The sequence below is a fragment of the Typopeltis vanoorti genome, chromosome 17 (genome assembly GCF_054136105.1).
Source record: "Typopeltis vanoorti isolate ZY-2024b chromosome 17, IOZ_Tvanoo_1.0, whole genome shotgun sequence".
In the NCBI taxonomy this organism is placed as follows: Eukaryota; Metazoa; Arthropoda; class Arachnida; order Uropygi; family Thelyphonidae; genus Typopeltis; species Typopeltis vanoorti.
The window spans coordinates 61,244,105-61,257,004 of NC_143565.1; the positions used below are offsets into that span (position 1 = coordinate 61,244,105).

The 12,900-nt window shown below is 34.3% G+C and overlaps 1 protein-coding gene across 3 annotated transcripts in view; it reads left to right on the forward strand.

The window, feature by feature from the left end:
- LOC150097438 (uncharacterized) overlaps window positions 1-12,900 on the forward strand; it is an 857,342-nt gene that overhangs the window by 385,790 nt on the left and 458,652 nt on the right. For all 3 annotated transcript variants that reach the window (XM_090406999.1, XM_090407000.1, XM_090407001.1), the window contains exon 12: window positions 7,395-7,494. In XM_090406999.1, coding sequence (XP_090263125.1) covers window positions 7,395-7,494 — 100 coding nt within the window. The remainder of the gene's footprint in view (window positions 1-7,394; window positions 7,495-12,900) is intronic.

Sequence of the window (12,900 nt, forward strand, 5' to 3'; positions counted from 1 at the left end):
AAATAATTCAGTTAGAACAGGTGTTTGAATAACGAGAAAGTGAAATCAGTAATTAGATTTAGAAAAGTAGGAATTATAAAAGTAATCACACTTGTCACTATTATGGTACCTAAGGACACAATGGTAGAAGTGGCTGAGTGAAGGTATTCACTAGAATAAAAACTCAATCTGAGTAATCAAGTCTTAAGCATAACATACAGTATGCTTGGAAGGAGAATTAGTTACAAAAAAAGGTCAAGAGTGTTGTAAGAATGGAATTAGCAAATTTTCCTAATTTAAAGAACACTTCATCAGGTGGAAGAAAGCCAGATGATTCTGCAAATCTCAGTTCAAATTACAAAGGCTATTCTTCAAAGTGTCTCAATAATTACAGATCACTATGAGGTGATCTGTAATTGTAAAAGTTGAGCAGTACAACTTTTTCCTTTAGTATCAAGCATGTTACTGTCTTTGTTTGCTGTTCTGAATGTAATTTAATTTTCTCTCTTTGATAAGTGTATCCTTCAAGTGCCACATAATGCTAGCTTTAGTTGATGAGATGTCAGCATGTAATTGCTTTATTTAAATTAAGGGGCTATTAAATCCCACATTGTTTTAAAACCGAATAAGAAACTCAAAGATTGGAATCGGAGAGTTTCATGCCGAATATAGTATAATAAACTATAAAAGTATTGGCGATTACTAGCGTGAGCTAATGCAAGTAGTCCTAGTACGTAGTACAAACTCGGGCAACTTGCAGCAAAGGTGGTAAAGTTCTGATTGCTATTCTTGGTATTTTCCATAATGTAAAAACACATTTCCTAGGAAATGTATGCTGTTATTACATTATGGTGGGAGGTCACTACCCAGACCGGTTTCAGCTTTTATTGAGGCTTCATCAGTGAGTAGCTAGACCAAATTAATACCAAAGGGTATAGCGAAAAGAACTTATATACTCTGCTATACTGCGATATAAATAATGTTTATATCGCCGAAATGAAGCTATTGGCTCTTTATATTTAAGTAACTTAATGGGGCACCTTTTTGACAACTCGTATAGCAGAGTATATAAGTTCTTTTCGCTATACCCTTTGGTATTAATTTGGTCTAGCTACTCACTGATGAAGCTTCAAAAAAGGCTGAAACCAGTCTGGGTAGTGACTTCCCACCATAATGTAATAACAGCATACATTTCCTAGGAAATATGTTTTTACATTATGGAAAATACCAAGAATAGCGATCAGAACCCACCTTTGCTGCAAGTTGCCCGAGTTTGTACTACATACTAGGACTACTTGCATTAGTTCATGCTAGTAATCGCCGATACTTTTATAGTTTATTATACTATATTTGGCATGAAACTTTCTGATTCCAATCTTTGAGTTTCTTATTCGGTTTTAAAACAATGTGGGATTTAATATCCCCTTAATTTAAATAATGTTTATATCGCCGAAATGAAGCCTATTGGCTCTTTATATTTAAGTAATGTAAATGCTTAATATAGTGTATTAACACATTCGCTGCCATGCTAGTCGGACATAGTTTGTTACCGTATGCCAAGCAATTTCACTTCTTCAATGTCAGTATGGGTAATCTCGTTGCCAGTGGTAAGCGTCATACGAGTATATTCGTAGTTGGCTTGTGAGGCTCATATACCATCTATGAGTATACACACTTTCGCTGCTAGATCCACACGACAAGCATTTTCACTTCTTCAAGATCAGCACGTGTAATCTCGTTGCTGGCGGTAAGTGTCATACGAGTATATTCGTAGTTGGCTTGTGATGCTCATATACCAACTACGAGAATACTCATAGTTGGCGGCGAACGTGTTAAGGTATTTATTTTCATTCCTGTTCTTCATAGTTAGAAAACTTTGGCATGAATGAATACAACTATGGAAATTTAAATATGTGAAAAACAGATCATGGAAACACAAATAGGCTGTTCCTATGTGTCATATAGGTTATGCATTAAGTATAATTTGGGAATTTGGCTGGTTTAACCTAATTTGAATTTCTAATCATTGACTGATTAACAATTTGTATTAGTTCACTTTCTGAGTTAAGGAAGCAAGCTAACCAAAACAGAATCTGATCTCTATTGATGAATTAATTGAAGTAACTGAAATTGTTAATGCAAATTTTAAGTTCCATAGAATGGATTTACTTTTAGGGAAAAAAAAATATTTAAAAAAAAATTATAACATACCAAAAATAAATGACCTCTAATTACACTGGATGATCTATCCTTGCTTGCTGTTTAACTATTGTGTTTTCACACAGAATCAAAGGGGGGGGGATTCTTGATGGTGCATTTTATTTACCATTTTAATGCTGTCTTGAATAAATTCTTTATTTGTAGAATTGCTTGCTATTACAAGAGACATTGTCTACTGTATATACAAAAAAAAAAGAAAAATGAATTCAAAGTTTATATTCAACTCTAGGAATTCTCTTTTGTGCAGCAACCATTGTGAGCTTGTATTTTCTGTTAGAAGTCTGTTGAATTGTAGAAATTGTTTATTAGAATTATCATTGCCACTTGATGTCAGTGTAGTAAAGATGGTGGTAAGAAGATAGTACTAAGTCAAACGGAATTAGTAATATGGTTTTTTTTCAAGGATGGTTTCACATCAAAAAAAGTGTAGTATGTGAACCTAAGATGAGTGCTGGGATGTATTGAGAGGATGAATAATAGATAGCTTGATATCCCAGTGGATTGTGGCATTTGTGCAAATGAGAGTAGAGAAAACTGAGAGCACATAGAAAGTGAGCACCGTGGAGAGCATGGGTTGATAGTAAGCATAATGAGCAAGTGTGAGAAATGGTAGCACGTTAGTACAGTTAATGGCATGAGAGTTAAAAACCAAGGTGAATGAAATTATAATGTAGTGAAATTATGAATGGAAATGGAAAAGGTGTAGAAGAATTCTGGAATAATAGTTTGCAGAAAAAGTTAATAAATTATTCCAAAGTCATGAATGAGTATACACATGGAGGTTTGTTTTCTATGAAGGATGTGTGGGATGGATTACAGCTTTGAATGCAAAGAATAAATGGGAATGAATGTTAGTGATTGGTTTAGAATTCAATCATTTGGATACTGAGGACAAGCATTAGAAGGTTATTAAGGAATGTGAAAAATAATAGTCTAATCAGAGAAGTGATTAGTGTGCTTCCCATGTGTGGTAGCAGTAATTTGAGAATACTGTAAATTGTATAACTTGGCCTAACTCTGTGAAGAGAAAGGAGTACAGTCAGTTAGAAAATGTTTAGGTTTAATTTGAGGGAAAAAAAAATAGAAATGCATCATAGTAATGGATTACACTTGAATGGGTGGGAGTGAATTTTAGAAACATCTGAAAAGCTTTTTGCTGAGAGAGAGAGAGCACTTAGAGAGTTAAAAATCAAGTTAGTTGTCATGAAGTAAGATAAAAATGAGACTGAAATGGAGAAGGAAAGAATATCAGAAGAGCAGTGAAAAAAAAAAAGAAGAAGGAATGACAGGTAACAATAAGAAAACAGGTATGTGAGAAATATAAACATGTAGGGCATATCATAGGGAATAGGTATGTTTCAGCATGAGGTAGTATTTAAATTAATCTTACCAAGAAATTATATTCTTGTTTTATCTTTTGTCTAAGTGTAAACAAACAAAGTTTGCATGTGAATTACATTCCCAACTAGGTTACTTGCATATTGAGTTCAATGATTTCACATTAATTGTCTTTGTATACCCTAATGCAAAGCACACACCCTTTTGGACATGCATTATGGGATGGGCTACTGCCCAGATCGGTTTCAACCTTTATTGAGATCTAATCAGTGGGAATGAGACGCAGATGAGAGAATGAAGTTGAATTAATGTAGAAGTCATATATTTAGGGTTGGTAGTTTTTCCATGGATATCAGAGGAAATAGGATAAATTATGGTGATGGGTACAAATTGATATCTGGTTAGGAGTCATGACTTAGAGGTAGCATAAGTTGAGCAGATTGCCAACCCAGAAAGATTTAATATATTTATGAATGCCAACAATATTAGGAATTAGGTAATACAGTTGGTGGCACTAATTGCGAGAGGATTTGTTTGAAAATGTTTTATTGTCCATCGTTTGAGGAGGATTTATGAATTTGGGGGAGGAGGTTAATTTGAGAATAGGTAGTGCATGAGTGAGGAACATAGCATAACTGCAGTTGTTTATAGCAGAGGAATTGTTCCTGGCAGGCAGTGTTCCCTCTAAGCTGTGCGCACACGTTTTACAACTAGCGCACACTAGATTTTGAAGATGAAATTAAAATTTCTTTATTTACTTTATTTCTTACTTCTAATCAGATCAATATTAAATACATATAAAATATTTATGTTAGCTCTGTGATTGATGTCACACAACTTATTTGGTGATGGTAATAATACACACAGAGAATCTTATCTAGTACAGTCAGTATCGTGTTGGCCTCGCATGCACGAAGTCCTCGAATCGAGTCATGCCCAAGGCTTGTGAATCGTGATTTCCGACTGTTTACTGGGGAGGCTACTGCCCTTTGTGGAAACACGGTGGGGAGTTGGGGGTGACCTGGCTGACATCCCATTGACACCAGAAGGTAAAGAGTGAACTAAAATCTTTTAACTTTTTTGCTTACATGATCAGTATGGTGACTTGTATGGGTGTGCACATACTTTTCAAAAGAAGGCAAATTTTGCACACATGCAAATTTCTGTGCACACTCACAGCAAAAAATTAGAGGTAACATTGCTGGCAGGATATATGTACATGGGGAAGATAAAGAAAGGATTTTTAGATGGGGATAGTGAGGAGGTGATACTCAGTTAGTTGTTATACATGAAAAAAAAAATACACATACACACACTGCTTGGAGTCAACAGAGACTCCCTTTGGCAAGCTACATCATGCTGTATAACAAGCCATATTTGTGGTCAGTATAAATTGGAGGAATATGAATCTCCCAAGTCATTGCAACTGTGAGAAGGGAACTGATGGAGTTTGAAAGAGGTGTTGTGATAGGATTCCATGTTGCAAACCTATTTGTTTAGTAAATTGTGGACAAATTGGGCCATACCAGGTCAACAATCAGTCATACCATACTGAGATGGAAGTGCAGGGAGTCAACTTCAAGTGCTACCTGCAGTGGATGACCCACCATGCTCATCAAGCATTACAGTAGAGTGTTATGAAGGATAATATGTAAAAACTGCCATTCGTCAGCTGACACATTGAATGCAGAGTTCTGGGCATTGACTGAAACATTAATCTGCACAAAAATATTCAGTATGATGGTTCACAACATGGGTTTCCATGATAGTACAGTATACAAGCCCCCCACATTACCTGAGCCAACATGCAAATATAAACCATATAAAAGTTAGCATTTGGGGGGGGGGCAGTGGCAATCCCATGGCTGTGCCTTCTTTTTGTAGGTAAAAAGTATTTTGCCACAAAATAGCCAGAATGTAGTAAATGGGCAAAGACCGCTGTGATATCGGGCAGGAATTTATCCTTTAAAAGGAGAATTGTATCATTGATTGGGTCATTCATGAAAATGGCAGAGACAGCAAAACTGACTAATAAATCACTTTTCTTGTGTGATGTCTTTAATTTTGTTTACAAAGTGTTTTGTGTTTTTAATAAAGGAGGGGGAAATGACCTACCAACCCAAGATTCACAAGCAGAATGTACTGCTTTGGCTGATGTTGAAGGTATTGACTATCCCAATTATCATCTAGCCAAGAAACTAGTATCAGCACCCAAGGAGTTGGTGATTTTAATTGGCATCTGAGGAGCAGGAGAGTACATCAGACAACTGAGGGAGGATGTAAAGGAGTTGTTGGACAATGCCAAAATAAAGAGGAAGAAGATGAAGATTGTAATTCTCCTTCCACACTGATATAGAGGAAAACTGAGGAGGAGAACAATCATAGTACATGAATCAGTATGCAGGTTATGCAGTAAGAATGATGTTCGGGTTTGTGAAACTATGGTCTGAGTTTGATAGAAAGAAGGATTTGTATAGCTGATGGATAACACCTAAACGGTTTTGGTGTTCGGTTCTAGAGAAAGCTTTGTTCACCAAGCATTCTGAAATGCAAATTCGGGAAAACTTAAGCCATTAGGGGTGGATGCAGGTGAGTGTGTGTGAAGTCACCCATGAGGTGAGGATGAGAATGACTAACAAATGTGGAATCTAGTTTGTCAAGCTAAAATATTGCATATGGTAGTCAATTCAGGAAATAAAGGTGTTTGGATGCCTAAACGGATACCACAGTTTCTATATATGTTAGGGACCAAGTCATGGTCTCTAACACTGTATATTATTATATGAAATGGTGTATGTTCTTATGGCCAATTTTGTTGAACTCAACAAAATCACAGGATTAAAAACCTGCATTTCCAGGAGGAAAATCCCTACTTGTCTGTTCAAGGAACTCTGGAATACATCACAGAAATGCTCAGAAAAAGTTTCTGAGGTGAATTGAACTTATAAATCTTCAGGTAGCCTAGCACTATGGATGCAAACATCAGTTCCACAAAACTAAATAGGCCTTTCATGGTTGCTATAAATGTGAATGATATTCACATTTATGGCAACACTATAAGAGGTCGGGAACCTGTTACATGATAATGTCATCAGTACATTAAAAATTAGATTAGTTGGAACTCTTGTTGGCATCCATGGTTTCTTATATCTCCTCAGGCCCATGATACGTTTTCGGTATCTTTCAAGATCTGTAGCAAATCAATTCTGAGAGGGATAATACCATATATTACTGTATGATGTGAAGGGATTTGATCAGAAGTTCCAAACTTTTCATAATGTTTTTTTTTTTTAATAATTTTTGGAAATAATCTAAATTTCCATATTAAAAATTCACAGCATTCAAAATATCATTTTAAGGTAGATCATGATAAAATACATAAATTATAGCAGAAGAATAGCATGTGTATTGTTAATATTATGAACATAATGATCATGTGAATCCTACCAATTAAGGGTAGTAAAACTATATAGTATTATGGGTAAGGATTGGATAACTGGAAATCCTATTCTATAGACCTAATGGAGCTTTTCCAAATTGCTTATATTCTTCTGACAGCATTGTGGTGCTGGTATCACACTTGGCAATGAAAGTCCTCTACTACCTAAAACACTTTTACAAACATCTAAGCCACAGTGACATTCAGATTCACAGCCTGTTTATTGCAGAGCAAAAATGCTAATCACATAGCTACTTAGACTAGTTGTATTAGTATTTCTAAGTTGTTGTGCATTTATTTTGCAAGCATGTTTCCTATGAATTTCTTTTACGAGTCATTGTTGATTTTAATATAAAGCAGCAATTACCTTGTCTGTGGGTTTGGGACTTTGTGTAATCAAAGTTTTACTATTTTGTAGAACAAACCTTTAATACCTCTTCAGTCTGATACTGATCATGAGACTGGTCAACGAGTTCTTACATGTTTTATGCTACCTCAAGTACCCTTAGAAGATGAAGGTATGTCAACCATTTTTAGAAGACATATTTTATATTTTATATTAGTTTATGTACTTGAAATGATGGAAATTTTATTTGATTTCAGTGGACTGAATAAATGCACTTATTCATATGATTTTATATTATTGTCTGGTTCATAAACTTATTTAACAGGTGGTTGCTCCATCATACAAAAACATCTAGTCAAAATCTAATTTCATATGTTGTAGAACACGTAATCTTCATGTGAATCTGTAACAGACAATCCATAAAAAAAATCCCTGTCTATATGTAAAATCCAATTTAGAAAGAGTATCACACTTTGAAATGTAAACAGATATTTTGACTTCTCCATTTAATCATCTGACATTTAATAGAGGAAATGTTTTCTAACTTTGATATCTGCTGTTCAAAAAATAGTTAAGCAGTTATCACATATTTGATTTGTGCCTAAAACGGCATAAAGGACAACATTATATCACTATGTGATTATGTTTGTATTAACCATATTGCAAGCATTCCTCCAAATTAGTCTTATTTAGCAGGACTCCAATATTGTCATATTTTATATTTTGGCATTCTAAATCATTTTTAAGTACATCACCTTGATTTTATTTTCCTCTTGGTCATTTTTTCTGCAATCCTTGCATCAAACACCTGTTTTGCTCTGTTCACACACATTCCTGCTTCCTAACAATCACATTACTTCCTAATACCCTTATTTTTAAATTTTGTCATTGAGGCCATCTGTTAATTTTCATCATTTTTCTCAGAACTCTCATATCTGTAGACTACAGTCTTATTCTTATTTTTAACCCAGCTCTTACATCAATTTAAACTCATTTAAACACTTTCATTTAATTAATATCACTATTAGACTGATTTGTTGTGGGTAAGAGTCCCATTATGTCAGTAACTATATCTTGAAATGATCTACCATGTATAAGACAATACTTTTTTCTAAAATTTGTAGACCAAAAATTGGGGGGTTGTCTTATACATGAGGGGTCACCAGTTGAGAGAGATGCGGTTGCTGTGGTGAAACTGCTGGTACCTTGTCTCCGTGAACAGGCTTCCGCCAATCACTAGCCTTTGTTAACTCTGTCAATTGATGTCATTAATGGCTGATTCTTAATAAACTAATCGCAACTCTGAAAGCATTCATATGTTTGCAACTTGTTGGCGGGGTAAGTTAATGCATTAACAATATTTTGAGCACTAGCTCATAAAAATGTCCGAAAATGAAAACCGATGAAGAAAATGATATGCCCGAAACTGAGAGGGATGCATAATTTCTTAGTATGTATCTTTGAAATATTACCTAATTACTAAATATACTTTGAATATTTAAAAAAATATCAAATGTGTTCTGTTTTATGTTTAAAATATTGATTTCTTAATTTTGGTTGAAAAAGTAGGGTTCGTCTTATACATGGTGGCATCTTATACATGGAAAATACGATAACTTGTCAATGATCAAATGATCATTTAATGTCACTTCTCATACTTCTCCAAAAATATTTGTCCTTAATTCTCTGCCAAGTTCTCTCAAATCCTTAATGACCAGCTAGATCAATCATGAAAAGTATAGAGAATCCATGGGTTCATTTATAATTGGTGCTAAAATTCTCCCTTTAATTCTACCTTCATTCTTCTGTCTGGATAATAACAAATCATCTTCATCTAAACTAGAGAATTTCAAGAAAAGAAAATTCCTCAGGAATCGATTCACATTTTTTTTTCGTACACATTTCGTAAAATGGAATCTTCCTTCTGAACTTCAACTATAAGAGATTTTTCCCAATTTTGAGTTAGGCATTTTACTCATAATTTTATTCATTTCATCTATTTTCGCAGATTGTGTGTCATTTAGATTAGATTGAATTGGAATTCTTCCTGCCTTATTACCCCTGTGACCTAAGTATTCAACCCCTTTTAAAAAGAAATTACATTTGAAAAGTTTTAAGGATAAATTGGTTTCATCTAGTACAGAAAGATCTTTCAATGAAATATTTCTCTCAGAGATTAGGACCTTTGAGTATACAGTAATACCCTGCCTTACGATGCTTGCTTTGTGACGATCTATTCATATGATGCTTTTCAGTTATGACCAGTGCCCATTTATTATTATTATTATTATTACACCTGCCATTGCATCGACAGACTCATTGTGGGAGGTTCATTCAACTGCCAACATATTTATCATATAGAATCTTAAAGTCCTTAACACTCCTTGCATTAAAAACACATTCTGATAATGCATTCCATTCACTGACAATTCTCCATGTGAAAAATCTACTCCTCACACCCTTCTTCACCACACTTTTACTTAACTTCCAGGAATGACCTCTGGTTCTTCCCCTCTCACTTTCTACTCTTTCTTTTTATAACCCCCCCCCCCTCTGAATTACTCTAATAAAATCCTGTCACTAACTTAAACATCTGTATCATATCATCTCTCTTCCTCCTATCTACCAAACTCTTCAATCCACATTTCTTCCACCTCTCTCCATAGCTAGTATTCCAAAGTACTGATATTGTCTTGGTCACGTGCCTCTGGACTCTCTCTGATATCTCCACATCACATTGAAAACCAGGTGACCAGATCTGAGCATAATAGTCCAAGTGTGGTCTGACCAGTGCCTTATATAGTGGCACAACCACTTATCCTTACACAACCTTATCCCTGCATGTTGGAGTACTTCTTATCATAGCAGAACTACGATGTGCAACTCCTGCAACCCTAGTAATATGCCCTCTAAACTTCAGTCTACTGTCAACCATTACTCCTAAATCTCTAATCTCATCCACTTCTTGCAGTACGGCACCATCAGTATAGTACACAGCCTTATATTTCTGCACTCCAAAATGCTACACCTTGCACTTATTGATATTAAAAACTACAACTCCATTCTTGTCCAAGTAAAAAGTCTATTTAAATCTTCATGAAGGGATTTAGCATCAGCAAATAACTGAAGATCCCCAGTCAGTCAACATGATATATCGTTTACATTTATAGATACTGATATATCCATCTATTATATATATATAGATGCTGATTTTTAGATATATTTATAGATGCTGCATTCAGTTTCTATAAATCAACCTATTCACAGTATTTGTGAACTGTTTATTTACGACATTGTTGCACTGTGAGTTGGTGTTTCACTCTTATTTTATTTTATTGCTGTTAATAATGGCAGATAAAATTGAATTTAACAGTGGTGTTGCTTGCAGTAAAAAGATGATGATGCATAAACCTGTTGCATTACATACTAAGATTAAAATTGTTAAATTTAGTGATGATGGGTGTATCAAACACTGAGATAAGCTGCGGGCTAAACTTACCTTGCACTGTTATTACAACTGTTTAAAATAAAAATAGCGTTCTAAGCGAAGTGAAAAGTGCTGCACTATAGTTATATATATAAAAGTACTACCATAGATATCTATAAATGTGACATATTTATTGTTGAAATGGAAAAACTTTTAATGGTGTAGATTGATAAAAGAATTGGTTGGAACATTTCCTTAAGCCATGCTATTTCAGAATAACTTTTTCATTTGCAAAAATTTCTCTAAATTTTTCTTTTGTGTATCTGATGTAAATAAACATCTTTATGTGTGCCATTTACGAACATTCATACATGACTCCTTAAAAATCATATTAAACCTGTACATGCATCTACAAGTGAAAAAAATGGAGTTGGGAGGCAGTTAATTGCTATATGATGAAATTCACTGTACATTGGTGCCCTGAACCTAACATTCATATGACTGGGATGAGCCTGTATAAGCAAATCATCATAGAAAAAATAACTTCTTTATCTAACATATCAAATAGAACAGAGTTCTTTATTGAAAAGACACTGCTGAGTTTCTGGCTCCTTGAGGAAGGCTGCATGACTGGTACTTCTGCCATCTTGTGATGAAAGTAAATATTTTCTGTCTTCCTTCCTTAATCAGATCTGGAAGGTACCCAGAGTTCTAGATTAGCAAAGAATTCTGCTCTTTATGAATCAATCAGTGACTGTTTGTTTCTGTCTAATTTTTAATTCTTAGGTGTCCCACCCAATAGCTAAGGCTAACCAACAGAGAGTGCCCCTTGTAGGGCTTTAGGTTTAAAAACAGTCTTATTTCTTCTACTTAGTGTTTCTATGTGTGTGTGTGGCTGTGTATGTTATTACAGTTTTAATATTGTATTCCTGAAGATATCTCAGTGACAGAGACACAATATTTGAATAATAACTTGTGTTTAATAATTTTTCTATGATTTATTTATTCAGTTAAACTTAATTAGGAGTGTAAACTAGCACATGAGCCTAACTACCAGAATAGTTTGAAAACAGGCTCAAAGAATGTTCGAATTTGCTTTTTTTTCATTGGTTATAGTTGCCAGTTTTATTGTACTTTCTACTAAGCTTTCTTTTATTTTGTCTAAATCTGCTTCTCCTCTGTTTTTATTGCTTCAATTTCAAGCATTTGGTCTTGTTTGATATCATGAACTTCAGAGTATAAATTGAAAATTTGCGCCTTGCGAACAGATAGTTTATTATGACTATATTCCAGTCCACGTAGAGAAATAACCATCTAAGAAATTTCAGGCAAACTAATATCTGTTTAGGAAATCAATGTTTTTACTATATTTAAATTATATTTTTTAATTGCAGCAATTGAATTTATCTTAACCTTTGATTTTTCTGTAGGACTATCTCTTACTAAGACTAAGCTTACATCTACTAAAACAGATTTTAGGTGAATGTTCTAACTTGTTACATTGTAACACCTAGTAATAAACTTTTTTTGCACTTTGGCTAATTGGAATCTGATTTGCTGGGAGAGTTATTAAGTTAAGATCAGCTATACAGTACTTCTCCCCCCCCCCCATTCCATGGGGGATACGTTCCAAGACTCCCCCTGCAGATACCTGAAACTGCGATAGTACGAAACACTCTATATACTATGTCTTTTTCCTATACATACATACGTACATACCTATGATAAAGTTTAATTTATAAAATTAGGTACAGTAAGAGATTAATGACAATAACTAATAATAAAATAGAACAATTGTAACAATAACTTATGTGAATGGAATCTTAGCAACCTAAGCATACTTTTTTTAAAAATTATTTATTTATTATTTTATGAAGAACTTTCCAGCATCACCACTTTTGCGCTTTGGGACCATTATTGAGTAAAATAAGGGTTACTTGAACACAAGCACTGCGATACTGCAATGTTCAATCTGATAACCGAGAATTACTGAGAATGCTGCATGATTTAAAACTTATGAATTGTTTATTTCTGGAATTTTCAATTTAATATTTTCAGACCAGGGTTGACCACAGAAAGTGAACTCAAGGATGGGGGGGGGGAGGACTACAGTAATTTAAAATAACATTTCTTGAATTTAATATAGATTTT